At 36.3% G+C, this 25,702-nt stretch overlaps 1 protein-coding gene across 2 annotated transcripts; it reads right to left on the bottom strand.

Annotated features, from left to right (window-relative positions):
* Window positions 1–3,349: 3,349 nt before the first annotated feature.
* On the bottom strand, window positions 3,350–25,146 carry LOC132543776 (uncharacterized). 2 transcript variants are annotated; one of them, XR_009553981.1, is made up of 5 exons: window positions 25,075–25,146; window positions 15,798–16,265; window positions 15,209–15,552; window positions 6,624–10,457; window positions 3,350–6,589 (listed from the first exon to the last, which is right to left on the bottom strand). XR_009553981.1 is itself a non-coding variant. In XM_060207300.1 (4 exons), the coding sequence occupies exons 2-4, from the start codon at window positions 16,246–16,248 to the stop codon at window positions 10,152–10,154; spliced, it is 1,101 nt and encodes a 366-aa protein (XP_060063283.1). In that variant the 5' UTR covers window positions 16,249–16,265; window positions 25,075–25,146; the 3' UTR covers window positions 3,350–10,151. The 2 variants fall into 2 exon arrangements, 1 of the variants encoding a protein (XP_060063283.1); XM_060207300.1 differs by having other exon boundaries at window positions 3,350–10,457.
* Window positions 25,147–25,702: the final 556 nt, after the last annotated feature.

Genomic DNA, 25,702 nt, shown 5'->3' with positions numbered 1-25,702 from the left:
TCGACCTCAGTTGTCATCTATAGATGGTTGTATGGTGTATACTTCCTGTTTCTTGTTTTAGGATCGACCTCAGTTGTCATCTATAGATGGTTGTATGGTGTATACTTCCTGTTTCTTGTTTTAGGATCGACCTCAGTTGTCATCTATAGATGGTTGTATGGGGGTATCCTTCCTGTTTCCTGTTTTAGGATCGACCTCAGTTGTCATCTATAGATGGTTGTATGGGGGTATCCTTCCTGTTTCCTGTTTTAGGATCGACCTCAGTTGTCATCTATAGATGGTTGTATGGGGTATCCTTCCTGTTTCTTGTTTTAGGATCGACCTCAGTTGTCATCTATAGATGGTTGTATGGGGTATACTTCCTGTTTCTTGTTTTAGGATCGACCTCAGTTGTCATCTACAGATGGTTGTATGGTGTATACTTCCTGTTTCTTGTTTTAGGATCGACCTCAGTTGTCATCTATAGATGGTTGTATGGGGTATACTTCCTGTTTCTTGTTTTAGGATCGACCTCAGTTGTCATCTATAGATGGTTGTATGGGGTATACTTCCTGTTTCTTGTTTTAGGATCGACCTCAGTTGTCATCTATAGATGGTTGTATGGTGTATACTTCCTGTTTCCTGTTTTAGGATCGACCTCAGTTGTCATCTATAGATGGTTGAAGGGGATATACTTCCTGTTTCTTGTTTTAGGATCGACCTCAGTTGTCATCTACAGATGGTTGTATGGGGTATCCTTCCTGTTTCCTGTTTTAGGATCGACCTCAGTTGTCATCTATAGATGGTTGTATGGGAGTATCCTTCCTGTTTCCTGTTTTAGGATCGACCTCAGTTGTCATCTATAGATGGTTGTATGGGGTATACTTCCTGTTTCAGGATCGACCTCAGTTGTCATCTATAGATGGTTGTATGGGGTATCCTTACTATTTCTTGTTTTAGGATCGACCTCAGTTGTCATCTATAGATGGTTGTATGGGGGTATCCTTCCTGTTTTAGGATCGACCTCAGTTGTCATCTATAGATGGTTGTATGAGGGTATCCTTCCGGTTTTCTGTTTTAGGGTCAACCTCAGTTGTCATCTACAGATGGTTGTATGGGGTATCCTTCCTGTTTCTTGTTTTAGGATCGACCTCAGTTGTCATCTATAGATGGTTGTATGGGGGTATCCTTCCTGTTTCCTGTTTTAGGATCGACCTCAGTTGTCATCTTTAGATGGTTGAATGGTGTATACTTCCTGTTTCTTGTTTTAGGATCGACATCAGTTGTCATCTATGGATGGTTGTGTGGGGTATACTTCCTGTTTCTTGTTTTAGGATCGACCTCAGTTGTCATCTATAGATGATTGTATGGGGTATTCTTCCTGTTTCTTGTTTTAGGATCGACCTCAGTTGTCATCTATAGATGGTTGTATGGGGTACACTTCCTGTATCTTGTTTCAGAATCGACCTCAGTTGTCATCTATGGATGGTTGTATGGGGTACACTTCCTGTTTCTTGTTTGAGAATCGACCTCAGTTGTCATCTACAGATTGTTATATGGGGTACACTTCCTGTTTCTTGTTTAAGGATCGACCTTTAGAATCGACCTACAGGATCAACCTAAATTGATTGATTTGTGACCCAATACTCTCTCGTATTTTGTAACTTTATCATATTAAGTATGATTCCCTGAATGATATCGAAATTACACCGAATATGAAATCCTTTCTGACAAATGGACGAGTGAACCATAATACATCATTTCTAAAATATAGAAAAATTATGAAACTATATTATATAAAAAATTTGATATTTTGTATTTAGCAGAATAGAATATGTGTTATATCCAGAACCTTATCATCATTTTGCCCAAAGGCTATAGACAAATATACAAGAGGCCCAGAGGGCCTGTATCACTCACCTAGATCTTCATGACCAACATTACTATATCTATGATATGTTCCTTTAACACATGACCTTGACCTTGACTATGGGTCAAATTCATTTCTTGGACTTCATAAAAGCAAACTTTGTATATTTCAGAAGAAATTGTTTAAAATGTTTTAACACATTTGACCTCAGTGACCTTGAATATGGGTAAAGGTAATTTCTTTTTGCAAACTTTGTTTGGTTTCATCAAAGGAACCTTCCAGCCTTATATAACAATTCTAGGCCTTCCGGTATTTTGGAAGAAGTGGTTTAAAGGTTTTAACACATTTGACCTCAGTGACCTTGAATATTGGTCAAGTTCATTTCTTTTAGCAAACTTTGTAAGAAACAAGTTGCATTTAAAGGTTTTAACACATTTGACCTCAGTGACCTTGAATATGGGTCTGCAAACTTTGACCTTGAGCCTAATATAATGATTCTAGGCTCTCTGGTGTTTTGGAAGAAGTCATTTAAAGGTTTTAACACATTTGACCTCTGTGACCTTGAATATGGGTCAAGGTCATTTGTTTTTGCAAACTTGGTTGGGCTTCATCAAAGGAACATTCCAGCCATATATAATGATTCTAGGCCTTCTGAATTTTTGGAAGAAGTCGTTTAAAGATTTGAACACATTTAACCTCTGTGACCTTGGATATGGGTCAAGATTTTTTTTCTTGCAAACTTTGTTGGGCTTCATCAAAGGAACCTTCCAGCCAAATATGATAACTCTACAACTTTCGGTATTTCAGAAGAAGTTGTTTAAATGAAAACTTGACGGACGCCAGACAGATGGACAGGTGGACGGATGACGGACGACGGACGCCGCGCTATGGCATAAGCTCACTTGGCCCTTTGGGCAAGGTGAGCTAATAAATTACCTCTCGATTCGGCAAAAACTTTCTCTATCAATACTTTTAATTATGTCTTAATATATGTCTATGATATATTTGATTATTTTACACAAAATATATTGAAGATTTGTTTGTTGGTGACTTGTAGTGATAATATAGTCCAGAGATGATGATAACATACAGGACCAAACATTTCTCAGGACCAAACATTTCTCAGGACAGGACCAAACATTTCTCAGGACCAAACATTTCTAATTATTTCTATAAATGTAATTTACTTTATGATCTATCAAGTAGTTAGTACTAACCTAGACAACCTATGATTATTTCATGACATGTGGTGGGGTGCTCAGTGGAACTGCTTATTACTTCAGCTTAATGGCAAACTTTTGAATCTAATGAACGTGCAAGAAAAGGTAAAGTACTGCAGTTAAATGGACATCAGTGGCGAACAACTTTATAACTATCTTTTTACCCTTTTTATCATTTTTTTTAAACAGCCATAAGACTGTTCCTGTTGTGATCAACGCAAAATCTTAAGCAACGATTACTAATGTCCCTGTGTGTTAACATACAACAAATAACAACACATTATTTCACCCCTTTATTGTCTATAACCTGATTTTACAGCAATCTACGTGGGGATCTTCTTTACACATTAGTTTGTTTTTTAGCTATGATTAAAAATCATCTTAGATACTTCATTTCCACTATAGATATACATTTATGGGTTAATAAAACATCACTTATTCACATCTACAGGAGAATAACTTAGTTAATCTTATCAGTAATTTCACTGTTATCATGGAAATAAGAAAAACCAGAGAAATAGTATATAGACTGGATCAGTATGAAAAGCTTCAGGTATAGTATCTTCAAATCAAAATATAGTGAGATAGATATATGCAGCTAGGGACAGCAGTAGAGATAAGGCATACCTAAATTGAGCTAGTGTATTTCAGTACCCTACTAAGTAAAGATCCTCAAAAGTTCTGAACAATTGGATAATATCAAACATTTAAAAGAATAAAAGTGACCGCTTATCAGAAAACATGAATTGTGGAACATGTAAACACAAAACTTGGCTTTTTAATTAGCATGTGATTACCCTATCGAAATATATGGCCCAGACTTCTACTTTTAAATGCTTAAGACAGGCTTAAGTTCAATGAAATATCATTTAATTTTAATAAAATCAAATTTTATTTTTCCTACTGTAATTACATTGTAATTAAGTTTAGAAAAAAAAAAAGTCAAAAAGAGACTTTCATCTGTGATAATTCTTTCACTAACAGCTTTTTGCTATACGTAATGATCAGATGTGTTTGATACACATTTTTAAACACTTCAGTCAAACTTTCCAGAAAATACATTGACTTATTTCTATTCCCACAAGTTTTCTTTGGTAATGAAGATAGCAGCAAAATCGCCATGGTACAAACATCTACAGTGCTATCTTACCGATGCCATGTAGGGAATGCATAGATTTGTTATATTGAATAAAGGTTAATAAAACGCAGGTCATAAATAGTGGTCAGTTATCATCAACTGACTTCTATCAGACCCAGAGAAAGGTAGGAGAGCACCATAAACAACAGCAAATATAAACAATTATTACAGACTATAAAATGTAATGTAGTAGCCATGCACTCCAGATATAGAACAATTCAACACACTTCAGTAGTTGATTCTCTCATTTGTAAATCACAAAAATCCTTAACCTTATTTCAGGAGAAACGTACAGGGTGTCCGCAAAGTGATTCCTACACCTTATCGAGAACTCGTATTCTCCAATGTTCACAAAAATATATATGTCATCTAGGGGTTAACTCAAGGTGCTGACAAGTGTCAAAAAACATTTCATATATATACATAACGTAATATCAGAATCAATGGCATCAGTGAAATGAACTATCTCACCTTTCACATCAAGAGTCACACCATGTAAACCTTCAGTCACACCACGGCATCAAGTCGCACACTGAACAGTCACACACAGCAACAACCACAACCAACTATAATCCTAGCCACATCAAGTCTCACATCTAGTCACACCAAGCCACAGCCAAAACTAACCACACACCCAGCCACAGCCAAAACTAACCACACACATAGCCACAGTCACGCCCAGCCACAGCCAAAACTAACCACACACATAGCCACAGTCACGCCCAGCCACAGCCAAAACTAACCATACACATAGCCACACACTTTATCACACCCTTTTTTTCACACACAAATACAATGAGAACAATAACCCTAGACAAATAAAAATAATGGCACACAAATTATTTACACAGAAGCACACATAAAACATATTCCATCTACAGCATCGATGTTATGAGAGTATAACTGAACAGGGTCATTGCAGCTGTGAAGAAGAAGTTGTCATTATTTTGTCCTTACAACTATCTCCAAACCAGAACACCATATCATGCCTATATTCCAAGTGTTCACACAGCATTGCTGAATCAATAAAGGCTACACTCACTTTTAAAAGTCTGTATGATTCTACTGGTAGTAATCTGTTAGTTTAGGAACATATGATCCAGTTACTCTACAACAACAATTTCTTTCCCTAAGATATCATGAGGCACGTGATATTAACCTTATTTTAATTGGTTCCTTAAAGGGGAATAATCCTTAAACTTTCCAAGTTGGTTATCTGTCCTTTTGTTATCGTTTTATTTTCATAGATGGAAAAAACATTATGTAAATATATGTAATATAGATGTAGTTTCAAATGTACCAATATATTCACTGGTCGCCACAGCATACATTTACAAACCGGTACAGACACAAACAAACTGATGTAGAAATATAAAGCACATTACAATTACATCACGTTAGAAAATATTCAATGTTTCTTTAAACACAGATTTGTGTTGAATTTGATATGGTTCTTATACTGGAATAGTAAGTGGTCCTAAACATGTGACAACATAAACAGACAGCACTGCCAGGTACAACAGAATGTAGAAATGTCCTACTTCATGTACAGAATGATCACTACAACTACAAACATTACAACTGTTCATTCAAGTATCAAAGAAAAAATCTGGATGAAGGCTGACTGTACTTCGGTTTGACAATAAACCTTGATTGCTATTCATGCTGAGAAGTATGATCAATAAAGTAGCACTTAAAATGTATATATATATCTCCACTATGGAAATTAACTCAAGGTCTCAAGCACTTAGAACATCAATAATACAATAAATGGCTGGTCCATATCAACAACAAAAACTCAAACTTTTATTTCTTTTATTAGCCCTTCTACGGTCAACCTCAGACCTATTCATCAATGACAAGTTCTGTTAGCTACAAAGAATAGAAATTATGCTGATAACACCATATTTTATTACATAATTATATTCAGTTCTAAAGAAACATGTTTTTATCTCAACCTTTACAGAAAACTTTGACAAATACAAAAATTTGTTCATAGGTTTGTGTTGACATTCAACAATAGAATTTGTGTAATATTGAATGACTGATTTGAACCCCTTTAGCATAATATCGTGTAAATTAGGCTTCAGAATTATCAAGAAACTAATGATTTTGAAATGTAGGCTTAACAATAACAATCATTATCTTAGGGAGCAACAAACACGTCACAATTATTCATTTCAAATATTTGAATATTTACTACATAATGAAAAATATTCAATTATCGTAGATGCTTCTAAAGCTTGATCAGAGTAGTCTAGCCCCAATGTCATTACACGCTGCAACACATAATCTTCAGCACAAGTTAACATAAACCAATTACCAAATGACTGTTACCTCGTCATCTGAATCAACAAACGTAACTAAGGACTTGTTCATCACCTACATCAACCGTAACTAAGGACTTGTTCATCACCTACATCAACCGTAACTAAGGACTGTTACCACAGTAACTTCATAACAATAACTAAGGACTTGTTCATCACCTACATCAACCGTAACTAAGGACTGTTACTCATCACCTTCATCAACACAACTAAGGACTGTCAGCTTGTCACCTTCATCAACCGTAACTAAGGACTGTCAGCTTGTCACCTTCATCAACAAAACTAAGGACTGTCAGCTTGTCACCTTCATCAACAAAACTAAGGACTGTCAGCTTGTCACCTTCATCAGCAAAACTAAGGACTGTCAGCTTGTCACCTACATCAACAAAACTAAGGACTGTCAGCTTGTCACCTTCTTCAACCGTAACTAAGGACTGTCAGCTTGTCACCTTCATTAAACAAAACTAAGGACTGTCACCTCGTCACCTACATCAACAACTGATGATATCTTTGAATTCGTAAACTGAGTTTTTTTAAATTCATCAAATACATCTTCTTTTGCCCAAGAATAAATCCTAGCAACAACACTCGCACAGTTTACTAAGATTATACCCTAGCAACAACACTCACACAGTTTACTAAGATTATACCCTAGCAACAACACTCGCACAGTTTACTAAGATTATACCCTAGCAACAACACTCGCACAGTTTACTAAGATTATACCCTAGCAACAACACTCGCACAGTTTACTAAGATTATACCCTAGCAACAACACTCGCACAGTTTACTAAGATTATACCCTAGCAACAACACTCGCACAGTTTACTAAGATTATACCCTAGCAACAACACTCGCACAGTTTACTAAGATTATACCCTAGCAACAACACTCGCACAGTTTACTAGGATTATACCCTAGCAACAACACTCGCACAGTTTACTAAGATTATACCCTAGCAACAACACTCGCACAGTTTACTAAGATTATACCCTAGCAACAACACTCGCACAGTTTACTGAGATTATACCCTAGCAACAACACTCGCACAGTTTACTAAGATTATACCCTAGCAACAACACTCGCACAGTTTACTGAGATTATACCCTAGCAACAACACTCGCACAGTTTACTAAGATTATACCCTAGCAACAACACACACAGTTTACTAAGATTATACCCTAGCAACAACACTTGCACAGTTTACTAAGATTATACCCTAGCAACAACACTCGTACAGTTTACTAAGATTATACCCTAGCAACAACACACAGTTTACTTAGAATGTATCCCAATAACAACATTCATACAGTTACTATTATCAATATTCAAAACACACATTCAAACATATAGGTTAGTACTATAGATAACAACAAAACACTAAACATCACGGAGTTATCACAGCCATAACCACACAGTTAATATAATGAATTGTGATGTATTGACATCTGTGTTTTAGGTGGTTCCAAACTCAACCCCCACTGTCATAGCAGTACATAAAACACACAGGGGAAAACAGAAAGCATGAATAATCTGAAGATTTTTGATATGCATGTGTATTTGATTTTCCCTGAATAAACGTTCCTGAGATTTAACTGGATGACTGAGAATCTTCGAGTCAGGCAGACTACATATACATATACTCCTATCCAGCCAATTGTCCAACCCATAATTCATACACATCAAGTTGCACAGGGTATGTCTGTCAACGATGAGTACCTCTGGATAATGACGGATATCCCTGTCTGGGGTACATTCGATGATCGAGTGTTTCTACACTTTGTGATGGGCTTCCCTGTCTGGGGTATGACCCTGTGTGATGAGTGGACCATGTCTGGGTATAACCCCGCATAACAAGTGGACCTGCCTGGGTATGAACCTGTCTGATAAGCTACCCTCAGTGGGTGTGACCCTTTGTGACGAGTGGGCTCTGTCTGGGTATGACCCTTTGTGACGAGTGGGCTCTGTCTGGGTATGACCCTTTGTGATGAGTGGACCCTGTCTGGGTATCACACTTTGTGACGAGTGGGCTCTGTCTGGGTATGACCCTTTGTGATGAGTGGACCCTGTCTGGGTATCACACTTTGTGACGAGTGGGCTCTGTCTGGGTATGACCCTTTGTGACGAGTGGACCCTGTCTGGGTATCACACTTTGTGACGAGTGGGCTCTCTCTGGGTATGACCCTTTGTGTCAAGTGGACCCTGTCTGGGTATCACACTTTGTGACGAGTGGACCCTGTCTGGGGATATGACCCTGTCTGGCGAGCTACCCTTCTTGGGTATATGACCCTGTCTGGTGAGCTACCCTTCCTGGGTATATGACCCTGTCTGGCGAGCTACCCTTACTGGGTATATGACCCTGTCTGGCGAGCTACCCATCCTGGGTATATGACCCTGTCTGGGTATATTACCCTGTCTGGTGAGCTACCCTTCCTGGGTATATGACCCTGTCTGGCGAGCTACCCTTCCTGGGTATATTACCCTGTCTGGTGAGCTACCCTTCCTGGGTATATGACCCTGTCTGGCGAGCTACCCTTCCTGGGTATATGACCCTGTCTGGCGAGCTACCCTTCCTGGGTATATGACCCTGTCTGGCGAGCTACCCTTCCTGGGTATATGACCCTGTCTGGCGAGCTACCCATCCTGGGTATATAACCCTGTCTGGTGAGCTACCCTTCCTGGGTATATGACCCTGTCTGGCGAGCTACCCTTCCTGGGTATATGACCCTGTCTGGCGAGCTACCCTTCCTGGGTATATGACCCTGTCTGGGCGTGTTACTTGGTTAGACAAGTGTTTGTTTCTTGGAGTTGTCCTTTACTGACGAGAAATTCTACCATGATAATAACCATCAGGAAGCATGGCGGTTATCTGAACAAAGCATCCAACACTGGGAACGTTAGTGGTACTGTCACTCAATAACTACAGATCTTACTTTAAATAACAGAACAAACATATTCCTCTATAATTTGTAGATATTCCAAGCAAAAGCTACACCAACTTTCATGGAGGGAAAGTTACGCTCCACTGAACCGGGACCAATCCAAATGCAAGGTTGTCTCTATAGGTACCTGTACATGTAACTTTGGCCAGTAGGGGAGCACATCCACATCCCTTTAAGGTCTAGCAAGCAACAAAGTTTAGTGTTCCGACATGAAGCAAAAGGCCTCAGTATATACACACATCAATCTTAAACAGTGATAATCCTTCACCAATAATCATATTGTTAGAGCGCCACCTACAAGCATACATCTTTACCAAGGGGAGACAATACACTGTGGAATAGAAACATTCTAATGCTTACAAACCTATGTACAGATACAAGGTTGAAACGTGCAACACTATTCATTGCCAGTGCCCATCCCATCTTACACCAGGGGAGCTAACACATAAACCATTAGAGCAGTAATCAACTAAATTAGAACTTGGTTACAGACAGAACACGTATCACGTCATGAAAATCTACTCTGGACTCATGTTACCCATTAGCTCTTTACTTAACCAAACATTCTAAACTTGACCAAGTCCTTCCTGAAACTTTGTTCCACCAATGCTCCATGGAGGTGTCATTAATGTTGTAGCTAAAACATCAACTATAATTATCATGTCCAGCATCTCTTCAGAACAGTTTCTCTATTTCCTGTAGCATGCTATGTAGCTGGTAATATGTCGCTTCATTTCTCAGTTCCCGCAAAACTTGCCGGTTTCTAGGGAGACCATCTGTGTTGAGACGTCCATCCCGCAGGTAGTTGAGGATATACCGAAAGTGAGTTCCATCTCGATCGATGAACACTGTGCCGTCTGTCTCTGTGCAGATATTATGACGTCCACTGAACATAGCTGCCAACATTGACTCCGGGTCTTGGGTCAAGGTCAGGCGAGATGTTGTAAAGATGTTCCCGCCAATATCTAGTCTGATCCTTCCCTGAAAGCCAAACCAATACACAACGGTAAGAAAGAGTGAACAGTCCTCAACATTTCACAATGCATATTTGTGTCATAAAAACTTTATAAATTATCAAATTTAAGACAATCAACAAAATGTGTTTTGTAAACATTGGTCGTTATCGGTTCATCAAAGAAATCTATATTAGAGTATAACCAGCATCAACTTTTACAAAAGAATAATGTTTTTGTGTATATAAAACATATATACTAAGTTTTAAGCTAATAATGATTATGACAAATCATGTCTGTTTGAGGAGGCGTCGGTATCTCTCGATGCCGTACGTTCCATGGCTTTGATTCTGGTTGTATTATGTTGTTAACAGTTCCAAACAGTCAGAAATGGGTTCAATCAGAAGCTTAAAACTTAAAATAAATCATATCACATGTTACAAAATGATTACCTTGTTACAGAATATCTAATTCGTGTTGTTTTACCCACGTGATACCGTGGAACTATACAACATGAACATTCTTCATTGTTTAATTACTGCAGTGTACCCAGGTCATCAGTAACTAGGGGTCCTCCCAAACTTAGGTGAGAGCTCACCTATCTCGTCATTAACTCAAGCAGGTGGAAACAGGAGTGTTATCAAAACTCATTGTCTATTGTAGATGTGCATTATAAAGAAAGAAAAAACCAAAACATGTAGCATAACATAAGCATCACTTGACATCGAACAAAAATAATATAAACATCATCTTCATCTCACATTAAACTTACAGCATTTACTTGTAATATTAGGACTTTATAAAGTAGATTATCATCTAATGGAACACATAATGAACAAAGTCCAGCAAACTTGAAATTCCCTGACTTATCTTCTACACTATCAATATGTTTTCTCCTTTTCCTTTTCATATGTATTGTATAGGCCTCAGTATTAAGTAAGTACTCAAGGACACATTAAAGACCATGAATCCTGTATTCATTGACGATTAAAGACCATGAATCCTGTATTCATTGACGAATAAAGACCATGAATCCTGTATTCATTGACGAATAAAGACCATGAATCCTGTATTCATTGACGAATAAAGACCATGAATCCTGTATTCATTGACGAATAAAGACCATGAATCCTGTATTCATTGACGAATAAAGACCATGAATCCTGTATTCATTGACAAATAAAGACCATGAATCCTGTATTCATTGACGAATAAAGACCATGAATCCTGTATTCATTGACGAAAAAAGACCATGAATCCTGTCCTCAGTGAGGCATCAAAGAACATGAATCCTGTCCTCAGTGAGGCATCAAAGAACATGAATCCTGTCCTCAGTGAGGCATCAAAGACCATGAATCCTGTCCTCAGTGAGGCATCAAAGACCATGAATCCTGTCCTCAGTGAGGATCAAAGAACATGAATCCTGTCCTCAGTGGGGCATCAAAGACCATGAATCCTGTCCTCAGTGAGGCATCAAAGACCATGAATCCTGTCCTCAGTGAGGCATCAAAGACCATGAATCCTGTCCTCAGTGAGGATCAAAGAACATGAATCCTGTCCTCAGTGAGGCATCAAAGAACATGAATCCTGTCCTCAGTGAGGCATCAAAGAACATGAATCCTGTCCTCAGTGAGGCATCAAAGAACATGAATCCTGTCCTCAGTGAGGCATCAAAGAACATGAATCCTGTCCTCAGTGAGGCATCAAAGACCATGAATCCTGTCCTCAGTGAGGCATCAAAGAACATGAATCCTGTCCTCAGTGAGGCATCAAAGACCATGAATCCTGTCCTCAGTGAGGCATCAAAGACCATGAATCCTGTCCTCAGTGAGGCATCAAAGACCATGAAACCTGTCCTCAGTGAGGCATCAAAGACCATGAATCCTGTCCTCAGTGAGGCATAAAAGACCATGAATCCTGTCCTCAGTGAGGCATCAAAGAACATGAATCCTGTCCTCAGTGAGGCATCAAAGACCATGAAACCTGTTTTTGAGCATGCCTAATGACCATCAATCCTGTATTCAGTGACATATTATTGACCACAAATCATGTACTCATTGGCGTATTAATGACCATGAATCCCGTATTCAATCGCATGTTAATGACCATGAATTCTGTATTCATTGGCACATTAATGGCCAGTAATCATGTATTCATTGAGGAATGAAAGACTGTGAATCCTTAATGTCACAGTAGTTGTCATGAATCCTGTATTCAATCATGCATTAATGACCATGAATCCCGTATTCAATCGCACGTTAATGATCATGAATCCTGTATTCATTGGCACATTAATGGCCAGGAATCAGGTTTTCACGGAGGAATGAAAGACTGTGAATCCTTAATGACACAGTAGTTTTCATGAATCCTGTTTTCAATGATATGTTTGAATGGCTGTAAATCCTGTATTTTTTTACTTATTAATGATCATGACTCTTGTATTCACTGGCAAATTAAGGACAATAAATTCTGTATTTTTAATGAGTTAATGGTCATTAATCCTATATTCTAGAATGCAATAAAACACAATAAATCCTTACATTGCATGTATCTGTCTTACCCAAATATCGAACCCATGGGGAATTCAAGGTTGCTGTTTGGTTCATTAACATGAATGAATAATGGCTCTAGAAAATGTTACTTATTCTCATTATTTACAATCAGATCGGAACTCGAACATTACCTGGACGTTTGACACCCAACTTCAAATGATTATCTACCCTTACATTTCAAATGATTGTCTACCCCTACATTTTTTAAATGATTGTCTACCCTTACATCTCAAATTATCTACCCTTACATTTCAAATGATTGTCTACCCCTACATTTCAAATGATTGTCTACCCTTACATCTCAAATAATTATCTACCCTTACATTTCAAATAATTGTTTACCCTTACATTTCAAATAATTATCTACCCTTACATTTCAAATAATTGTCTACCCTTACATTGGATGGCCTATCAAGGAAGGTCTTGTTGTGAAAATACTTCTTTCTCTTCATATAAAACCTTAGAGCCCTGTATGTCGTGCTACTGGACAAATAGCAAGTACGTGTGGGACCATGTGACGTCATCGAAGTGGGTAGATAGTATATAATATTACCCTCGCCTGAAACAAATACCCGACAGTGGGCAAAGAGATTAACTACATAGTCATTCAGTGGTTAGGTTAGCTACACAATCATACAGTGGGCAAACAGTTTAACTATACAGTCAAAATGTGGTCATAATTATAGTACATAATCATACATTGGACAAAAACAACTACAACATCAGCGGGGACAGCCTTGGCGAGGTGGGCTCATCGTATTTAAAGCTGCATTGTGGGTGAAGAAGATTCGAGACTTACATACTATATAAGTAGCAGTAGTGTATCAATGTAATTATACATCTGATGCTTTTCATTTGTAATATATGAAATATTTTGTGGAAACAGATTGCTCAAATGTTCATGTTGATGTACGCTGAATCAGTTCCATCACCTACTCTATCAAAAATATGCAAAAGGTTGGTATCCTATTGTCTTAACAGAAGAAACTTTATCAAGACTTTAGCAATTCTCAAATCATTATAAAATGGAATGTTGTAGATCTCGATCATGGTGCAGCTTTAAATAAATAGCGTTTAAATGATGTAAATACTTTTTACATTGCCTGTAATATCTTCATATGTTTTATAACATAACCAATCAGAATTTGATAATTGCAGTTATAATGTCTATATTTAACAAAAGGAATTTTTTTACATTGACGTAAAGAGGAAAATACTTACCAATGTTTGCAAATTAAGAAACATTTAGATATTCCTAATTTGCTGATAATCTGGGAATTCTGTGAGGTATATTATTCCATATTTCGTATCATCTACTTCAGTTTAAAGAGAGCATCTAACGTGTTGCTGAGAAATGAGCAGGTATATTCCAGGCGTTTTATAAACTGTAACATGGTGTGTCACATGACATTATCAACACTGGTAAATAGACTATACCAACACAACATGTTGATTCTATCTCACAATTTTCCTCAAGTAACATTCACAGTACTCCGAAGGATATATTACAACTCCAGAATAGCGTAATTCTGTTATCTAGATGCACAGATTTTGTCTTCAAGTCAATTGTTCAATCGTTTTTTCTTATTAACCAGTTTAATGTTATTCCATTGAAATTCTTAAGCATGAATTCGATCGCCTAACCACCTGTTGTACAGTGAAGTGTCTTTCAACTCGACAAGTCAGATTTTGTTTGCGAACATATGTCTCGAAACCCGATGAATGGATTGATACACGAAATCTAGCCCAAAATATGCATTGTACACAGCACAACAAATGAGGGTACTTACCAATCAATTTGAAATCTGCTTATTTCACTTGTACATTGTACCTACCTTCAATGGATAACAAATGATTCCATCCAAGGACTAACTTTGTGTTTTTCTATAAATACTGTGATAATGTTCGTTTTTGATAAATTTTATACAGATCAGACTTGGTAAGTCAAAGATTAATGGTTTCACCTTATACAGTTTCAATGTTAGGCAAATCCTCCTGAGACAATTTGAGACAAACTGTTCAATTCTATTACACAGAGATACTGACCTGAGCAGAAACAGCCTTTCAAACGTTTACCTACCTTTTCACTCCAACATTACTCATCATCTGATCTTGGATTTCTAACACGAAACAATTAGAATGATTCCCCTCGCATCAAACATATATTCGCAAAGGTATAGATTATCAAGTTTCCGGAAGACCTGTCTCTCTTAAAGATGTGATATACCTTTTGAACATCATGCATTTCTTCCATACGGGCAAGTTCATCCCTCAGTTGTTGCCACTGTCGACAAATCTCTTCTTTTTCTTTGTGCATGTCCTTGTCGAACTTGTCCTTTTCCTGTTCCAGTTTTTTCTCCTTTTCCCTAACTTCCTTCTCTAATTTCTCCAGTTCAGCAGTCCTTGTCTCCAACTGCTGTTTCAGGCTGATTAACGTAGCTTTCTTATCAATGGCGTGCTGGTGGATTGTCTCAATCTCTCCTATTCTCGTGGTTACATGTTCCTCAATAGCTTCAGTTAGACTGTTGTGCTTGTCCTTCAGACTGGCTTTGATTTCTTCCAGGACTTTCTCTACAGGGAAACAAATGTTGTACACATAAAGTAAATATTATGAGGTGACTTCAGCAAGAACATGTAATTACTTCTATTTAAAATTTCAAGCCTATGGAAGATATTAGGAATAATAAAATAACTGGTAACAATGTTGTATGACAATCATAAAAGCAAAATGCAAAAATATCCTAGTACCACCATCACACATGATATTGTAGAGAAAGCTGATTTCTGGTACAATATCTTGATCGTCATTTTCTTACCTAGTCGAGCGTTTATCTCACAAGCTTGCTCCGTTTTGTTGGTCTTCACACTAACGCCACCGTCACACAAGTGAACGCCTAGTTGGTCGCAGTTCTGCAAGAGGTCCTTACAGATGAAGCACATGTCAGACTCGTCTGCCCGGCGGGACGACGAGGAGCTCCTTGGGGAACTACTAGACGAGCGTGATGAGCTAGCATTGTTGTGATTGTGATTCCTGTTCCAGAATCGGGACTGGTAATTGTTAAATGGCGGTGGATGATGGAAATTATTTGGTCCCCAGTTAGATGCTCTGTACCCTGGAATATGTGCGTTTTGTTGATATTGCGGGGGTACCATTTGCATCTGTTGCCCTGGGAAACGATCATCCATCATAGGCATCCCTTGTTGCCATGGAGCTCTGTGATCATTGTTGTACACAAAATTGCCCTGATGAGGTCCTTGACTTGGCATGGTGATGTTGATCGTATCTGTAAAAGGCCAAATCTCGTTTTAATCAACTGAAAACAATAGGATGGTCACTGTTAAAAACTACAACATACAGCTATTTCGTCCTTTTAGGACTAGTCAGAAAAACAAAAGGGCTTTAATTTCGAAAGCGAGGAGTCAACTGAGAAAGTCAAGACTGATAAAAAAAAATGTCAAATTCTAGATGGGAAGTTGCAACAGCCCGTAATTGAATACATTTCCTTACTTTTACATATCTCATAATTTCAGAAGAATGTCAAAAACATGTGTATGATTTAAAACGTAGCATGCAGGCATCGTCAAACCTCAGGGACTTGCATCCACTAGCAGTGGCTACCACCTATAATTTCAAAAACTGTATGAATGACACAAATGAAAAGCACATTTCAATATTTGAAATTAAAATACAGTAGAGCCAAATGATGAAAACATGTTTTAAGTTTGATTTGTAAACACCTGGTGGATTGTTATATAAACACTGGTTAAGGATGGTTATATAAACACTGGTTTGAGTTGGTTATATAAACACTGGTTAAGATTGGTTATATAAACACTGGTTTGGATTGTTATATAAACACTGGTTTGAGTTGGTTATATAAACACTGGTTAAGATTGGTTATAAACACTGGTTTGGAATGTTATATAAACACTGGTTTGAGTTGGTTATATAAACACTGGTTAAGGATGGTTATATAAACACTGATTCGGATTGTTATATAAACACTGGTTATGGTTGGTTATATAAACACTGGTTAAGGTTGGTTATATAAACACTAATTGGGATTGTTATATAAACACTGGTTAAGGATGGTTATATAAACACTGGTTAAGGATGGTTATATAAACACTGGTTAAGGATGGTTATATAAACACTGGTTAAGGTTGGTTATATAAACACTGATTTGGATGGTTATATAAACACTGGTTAAGGATGGTTATATAAACACTGGTAAAGGTTGGTTATATAAATACTGATTTGGATTGTTATATAAACACTGGTTAATGATGGTTATATAAACACTGGTTAAGGATGGTTATATAAACACTGGTTAAGGATGGTTATATAAACACTGGTTAAGGATGGTTATATAAACACTGGTAAAGGTTGGTTATATAAACACTGGTTAAGGTTGGTTATATAAACACTGATTTAGATTGTTATATAAACACTGGTTAAGGATGGTTATATAAACACTGGTTAAGGATGGTTATATAAACACTGGTTAAGGATGGTTATATAAACACTGGTTTAGGTTGTTATATAAATACTGGTTAAGGATGGTTATATAAACACTGGTTAAGGATGGTTATATAAACACTGGTTTAGGTTGTTATATAAATACTGGTTAAGGATGGTTATATAAACACTGGTTAAGGTTGGTTATATAAACACTGATTTGGATTGTTATATAAAAACAGGTTAAGGATGGTTATATAAACACTGGTTTAGGTTGGTTATATAGACACTGGTTTAGGTTGTTATATAAACACTGGTTAAGGATGGTTATATAAACACTGGGTAAGGATGGTTATATAAAAACTGGTTAAGGATGGTTATATAAACACTGATTTGGATGGTTATATAAACACTGGTTAAGGATGGTTATATAAACACTGGTTAAGGTTGGTTATATAAACACTGATTTAGATTGTTATAAAAACACTGGTTAAGGATGGTTATATAAACACTGGTTTAGGTTGTTATATAAATACTGGTTAAGGATGGTTATATAAACACTGGTTAAGGATGGTTATATAAACACTGATTTGGATTGTTATATAAACACTGATTGGGATTGTTATATAAACACTGGTTAAGGATGGTTACATAAACACTGGTTAAGGATGGTTATATAAACACTGGTTTAGGTTGTTATATAAACACTGGTTAAGGATGGTTATATAAACACTGGTTAAGGATGGTTATATAAACACTGGTAAAGGTTGGTTATATAAACACTGATTTGGATGGTTATATAAACACTGGTAAAGGTTGGTTATATAAACACTGGTTAAGGTTGGTTATATAAACACTGATTTAGATTGTTATATAAAACACTGGTTAAGGATGGTTATATAAACACTGGTTAAGGATGGTTTTATAAACACTGGTTAAGGATGGTTATATAAACACTGGTTTAGGTTGTTATATAAATACTGGTTAAGGATGGTTATATAAACACTGGTTAAGGATGGTTATATAAACACTGGTTTAGGTTGTTATATAAATACTGGTTAAGGATGGTTATATAAACACTGGTTAAGAATGGTTATATAAACACTGATTTGGATTGTTATATAAACACTGATTGGGATTGTTATATAAACACTGGTTAAGGATGGTTATATAAACACTGGTTTAGGTTGGTTATATAGACACTGGTTTAGGTTGTTATATAAACACTGGTTAAGGATGGTTATATAAACACTGGTTAAGGATGGTTATATAAAAACTGGTTAAGGATGGTTATATAAACACTGATTTGGATGGTTATATAAACACTGGTTAAGGATGGTTATATAAACACTGGTTAAGGTTGGTTATATAAACACTGATTTAGATTGTTATAAAAACACTGGTTAAGGATGGTTATATAAACACTGGTTAAGGTTGTTATATAAATACTGGTTAAGGATGGTTATATAAACACTGGTTAAGGATGGTTATATAAACACTGATTTGGATTGTTATATAAACACTGATTGGGATTGTTATATAAACACTGGTTAAGGATGGTTATATAAACACTGGTTTAGGTTGGTTATATAGACACTGGTTTAGGTTGTTATATAAACACTGGTTAAGGATGGTTATATAAACACTGGTTAAGGATGGTTATATAAAAACTGGTTAAGGATGGTTATATAAACACTGATTTGGATGGTTATATAAACACTGGTTAAGGATGGTTATATAAACACTGGTTAAGGTTGGTTATATAAACACTGATTTAGATTGTTATAAAAACACTGGTTAAGGATGGTTATATAAACACTGGTTTAGGTTGTTATATAAATACTGGTTAAGGATGGTTATATAAACACTGTCATGATCACATGTAGTCAATTTAATTTTCATATGTTGTTTTTCGTGTTTAGTTGTTTATTGTCGTGTACGAGTATTTTATGGTATGTATGGAAGTACGGTGTCAGCGGAAGTGCGGGTGCACGTGCGGAATGTTGTTTTTATCTACGGGACTACAGGTAGGGTATGCCTAGAGTAATGGCTGTTTAGTGAATGCCTGTGGTCGATTGTCGGTTATTAACATCGAAACAGGCTCTGAAATCAGACCGGGGTAAGTTAATAATGTTTAAGTATTCTGGTTGCTTCTATAATTTCTTACTTTGAATGTTTTTTTTTTCCGGTAAATGTCTTTTAGCATATATTTTAACGTGTGGTCGAATCATGCGTAACCATTGTTTACATCTATATTGGCGTTGTTTACATGTAGGTTATATATGATTATTTGGCTATTGCTATGTTATGGTGTTAGTTATAGTGTGTATAGAGTTCTTATGTTGAAATATAAATCATCATTCCAAGTTGTGATAAGTTACAGGTAAATTAGTTTGATGAATTTCACCTGTATAAAAATTACGGAAGCCCTTACGGGACATAGCTTAGCTATTGTGTACATGGATGTTAGTGTTAGGAATGGAACGACACGGGTTTATGTCTGTGTGACAGGCGAGTCAGCGTGCTAAGGGAAGGAGCAGGCGATAACACTACGCCTACATGTGGTTGACGTCTGGTGTTATGGACGTACTGGTGAGATAACCAGCCACTGCGGAGCTGTGCCAGATTATTTGTGCTAGCAGCTATTTTTTCTATACTGTACCTGCGGGAAAGTATGTTTGATGATACTGCTGTACCCGACATTCTTGCGGAGCTCTTGTCCGTGTGCCTGGATTGCGGTTCAGGTGTTGACCTTTGTGATGTTTGTCGTGAGGGAAACTTGTGACTGTCGTGCCGTGTGGATAATGAACTATGAACTTTGAACTTTCGTGTTGGAGTGAGTGTGAATGTGTCTTAGTGTGAGATTTATATGTATCTGTATAAAATATATGTAGTAAATAGTTTCATGAAAAACCGTTTGTTGTCTTCAATCCCAAACACCCTTCTCGACCGCTTGTCCTACGTTACAAACACTGATTTGGATTGTTATATAAACACTGGTTGAGGATGGTTATATAAACACTGGTCAAGGTTGGTTATATAAACACTGGTTTGGGTTGGTTATATAAACACTGGTTTAGGTTGTTATATAAACACTGGTTAAGGTTGGTTATATAAACACTGATTTGGATTGTTATATAAACACTGGTTGAGGATGGTTATATAAACACTGGTTAAGGTTGGTTATATAAACACTGGTTTGGGTTGGTTATATAAACACTGGTTAAGGTTGGTTATATAAACACTGGTTTGGGTTGGTTATATAAACACTGGTTTAGGTTGCTATATAAACACTGGTTAAGGTTGGTTATATAAACACTGATTTGGATTGTTATATAAACACTGGTTGAGGATGGTTATATAAACACTGGTTTGGGTTGGTTATATAAACACTATTTAGGTTGGTTATATAGCCACTGGTTCAGGTTGTTATATAAACACTGGTTTAGGTTGGTTATATAAACACTGATTTGGATTGTTATATAAACACTGGTAAAGGTTGGCTATATAGACACTGGTTTAGGTTGTTATATAAACACTGGTTTAGGTTGTGAAATAAACACTGGTTTTGGTTGGTTATATAAACACTGGTCTAGGTTGGTTATATAGACACTGGTTTAGGTTGTTATATAAAAACTATTTAGGTTGGTTATATAGACACTGGTTTAGGTTGTTATATAAAAACTAGTTAGGTTGGTTATATAAACACTGGTTTACGTTGGTTATATAAACACTGGTTTACGTTGGTTATATAAACACTGGTCTAGGTTGGTTATATAGACACTGGTTTAGGTTGTTATATAAACACTGGTTTAGGTTGGTTATATAGACACTGGTTTAGGTTGTTATATAAAAACTAGTTAGGTTGGTTATATAAACACTGGTTTACGTTGGTTATATAAACACTGGTTTAGGATGGTTATATAAACACTGATTTAGGTTGGTTATATAAACGCTGGCTAAGGATGGTTATATAAACACTGGTTGAGGATGGTTATATAAACACTGGTTAAGGATGGTTATATAAACACTACTTTAGGTTGTTATATAAACACTGGTCTAGGTTGGTTATATAAACACTGGTTTAGGTTGTTATATAAACACTGGTTTAGGTTGGTTATGTAAACACTGGTCTAGGTTGGTTATATAAACACTGGTTGAGGATGGTTATATAAACACTGGTTTAGGTTGGTTATATAAACACTGGTTTAGGTTGGTTATATAAACACTGGTTTAGGTGGTGATATAAAGACTGGTTAGGGTTGTTTATATAAACACTGGTTAAGGATGGTTATATAAACACTGGTTTGGGTTGGTTATATAAACACTAGTTTAGGTTGGTTATATAGCCACTGGTTCAGGTTGTTATATAAACACTGGTTTAGGTTGGTTATGTAAACACTGGTCTAGGTTGGTTATATAAACACTGGTTTAGGTTGTTATACAAACACTGGTTTAGGATGGTTATATAAGCACTAGTTTGGGTTGGTTATATAGACATTGGTTTAGGATGGTTATATAAGCACTAGTTTGGGTTGGTTATACAGACATTGGTTTAGACTGATGTTAGTGCCTGTAATAAACAGGTAACTGATAGGTTGACAAACAACTTTATAAATCATACATGGACTTATCAGCTGGATCAGGTGATATAATACCTTATCTGATGTCTATAGGTTTTTTTCCGCATGACTACATGCTTCTGATTACAGGTACATCATCAAACGAAATATCACCAAATATGTATAAAATATATTGTCAATAACAGTGCGATAATTATGTGTTTTACTTGTAAATAGCAAAAATTATATTGTTGTCATAAATTTATAATTTCTATATTGCTATCATATATAAAGGATGCACTACTGTGATGTTTTGACCTGAAGTACGACACGATTCGATATATAATGAATTCCAACATAATATCTTCAACTTTGGTATTTGTTAGCATACATTTCAACAAGGGAAAGATGTCACAAATCCATTCTGATTTTTCAATGGTATTCATTAATCCACAATATTCAGAATCTGTCTAATACGTAGAACAGACTTTCACACCAACTTGTACATATATTACGTTTTCATATAGCAACCCTGTCTCTCAATATTGGTTGGTTGGTAAACTTATTTACATACAAAACCCAAACTGACACAAACAACATATAAACTAGATAAGAGAGAACATATTCTCAAGTTTATAATAAGTAAACTTTCACCTGCGACATACATATTCCTACATTACTGTATTACATATATTTAAACCATTTCAAATAACATGTAGCTGGATACAACTTCAAAACTACTGATTATTTTAAAACTATAAAACCAGTGTCTGGAACTAGAGGTATCCCCTACAGCTGACCCTACAGAAAGAGGGAGCTGACACAGCACATATTCTCCTCTCTCTTACCACTTCCTATCTTTCCTTTCTACTCATTTTCCTAACTCTTCTGGTCACCTGAAAGGTGGAAAGGCTGTAATTGTGGACGTAAAACCCTTTAACAGTGTGACACTTCCTACATACCTTACACAAATCACAGAGCACTTATGTAGTTTTTACCTGGCTAACAACTCTACACTACTATAGGTAGTCTACTACATACCTTACACAAATCACGAAGCACTTATGTAGTTTTTACCTGGCTAACAACCCTACACTACTATGTTAGTCTAGTACATTTTGATATCAACAGTTGTACTTATAAACAAAAAACAGGATGATTTTTATGATGCTTTCAAGAAATTTTGCTTGAGGACTACTGTATTTGACGGCAGGATTCGATTAATGGAATCAATGTTTCAACGTTTTCTTATTGCAAAGGTAATTCTCTTGAGTATAGATCTTGGGTAGATTTCAACTAAATTTTACATGAATTATCACCACAAACCAAAGATTTCAAAATCCTCAATTCTGACTTGGTGGATCCCTTTCATGAATTTTTAGGACCCAGAAACAAATAATTCAGGCTGTCTATTTAAGTGAAAATTTGCATCAAATAAACCACAATGACCCCTTCTTTTTCAATCATGAAAAGTATCAATGAAAAATTTCTCTATCCAAATATACAGGATTTAAAAAGTTTGATACTGGAGGATAATCAAATAAAGGATTTTGGTCATTTTCAAACATTTTCATTTTTTGGTTGCTATACAGATTAAAGCTCGTTAAAACAAATGAAAACTTACCATTAATTTTTCTTAATATTCCAGTATCATACCCTTATCTTGTAATGAATTTATTGTAAAAAAGACTGCTGCGAAATAAACAGGGAATCACTGTTATTCAGAAAAAAAAAATAACAATGTGAAAATGAATCATTTCCTATTATACATACACAAACATGTCCAAAGACAGGACAGACAAGAGATCCCAGAAGAATCGTGGTGACCACCATTGTTTGATCTACATTTGCCCTTTGAATGTTGAATCTTTTCCGTTCAGTGCTTCTTAAGAAATAGAGATAACAATCTTGACTAGGCAAAATCCTAGATGACTGCCTGTTGGCCATTTCATTTTTTTTTTTAATCAGTCCCAAAAACAGACAGGCACAACAAGGGACCAAGAGAAACCTATATATATAAATTGAGAAAGTTTTACGCAGCATTTCTCAAGAAAAAACAATATTAAACTTTCAAAATCACAATCCAAGATGGCCACCTGTTGGCCATTTTGGTTTTCTTATCAGACCCAAAATCAAATGGGCATAACTACGGACCAAGGTGAACATATATATGACATTTAAAAGAGATCCATTCAGGACTTCTCGAGCAACAGCGATAACAAATTTTCTCAGTAAAAATTCAAAATGGCCATTTGTCGGCCATTTTGTTTTTCTGATCAGACCCGAAATCAAATGCGTACCACTACGGACCATATGACATTTAAAAGAGATCCATCCAGTACATCTCAAGAAATAGTGATAACAAATTTTCTAAGTCAAATTCCAATATGGCCACCTGTTGGCTATTTTGTTTTTCTCATCAGACCCAAAGCTGAATGGGATAAAAAAAAACTTTCAATGTCAAAATCCAATCATCAAAAAAAAGTTTATTATTGTCTTTTTTTTACTTCTCAGAGGAGTTCATTTTTAAAGATACAAGTACATTTGCACTTAAAACGGTCATTAAATATTATAAAAAAATAACAATTCACTTCGATTTATTCATAAATTTCCGCTAAGCAGGGTCCGACTGAACTTGTATACGTAAACGTAGCCACCATCTGCGACATCGCCCTGAACAACTGATATATCCGAATACACAGCTGGCGCTCCGCCTGTTGGAAGGCAGTGACCACCTGTGACTCGATCTACAAGTCATTTTAGTACAGATGATGATAAACTTCTTATAACAAAGTCTTGACACCACATATAGGTCGAAATAATCCACATGGCGACTGATTTATTTATATCACAAGTCAGCGAACAAAGAGATATCTTTCCATAAGGGCAATACACAGCGATATCACGTGATCACCAAACGTACACAATACACAGCCAGCTGTCAGAAGCCTTCGACCGTGACGAAAACGTAAACACGATTGTAAATCGCGATTTTCTGCAAACATCAAATTAAATTAGGGCAAAATATAACGTGAAATTATGAAAATTACTATAATAATAATGTTGGCCTACCGTGGTATAGCTGTGATAGGCAGATCGTCTGTTTAACGTGGAAATTTCTACGAGACACCAATGTCAGCTGTGTTCACCTTCTGCGCAGATAGATTGTAAACATTGACTCGGCAATTTCCGGTTAACTCCGATAAAATACGTTTGTTGATCAGGGGAAGCCACTCGTGTAGACCTGGTCGAACCATATAAGATTACATATAAAAGTATCAAACACTTGGCCTAAACAGTAGAATTACATTTACACTCGTCCAAATGTTTGTATTAAGTTATTTCCGTACGGTGTAATTACTCTTTGTCATGTCTATAAAGACATATTTTGGATAAAACTTTTCAGAAAAAATACATACATGCCATTGACACTGCCATAAGCGAGTCCTTGTTTCATGTCTTTGTAGAAAGAGCTACTTGTAACCGTGTAAAAGACTTGGGCAGTCAGATATACTCATGAATCCACGTTACCACTCTTTATTGATTAATCAATTAAAACATTAATTTATTGAATCAGATGGAAGCTAAATTCCGATGTTTGAAACTGATGATGAATATTCCCCGGAACAATAAAATCTCCTGTTACAATTATTGACAAGTAACAGTTGAAAACAACCATTGGCCAACTCTAACTGATTCT

This window comes from Ylistrum balloti, unplaced genomic scaffold (assembly GCF_031769215.1).
Source record: "Ylistrum balloti isolate Yb309-2 unplaced genomic scaffold, AGI_CSIRO_Ybal_v1 Utg369764, whole genome shotgun sequence".
In the NCBI taxonomy this organism is placed as follows: domain Eukaryota; kingdom Metazoa; phylum Mollusca; class Bivalvia; order Pectinida; family Pectinidae; genus Ylistrum; species Ylistrum balloti.
This window is presented reverse-complemented; position numbering and strand designations above follow the sequence as displayed.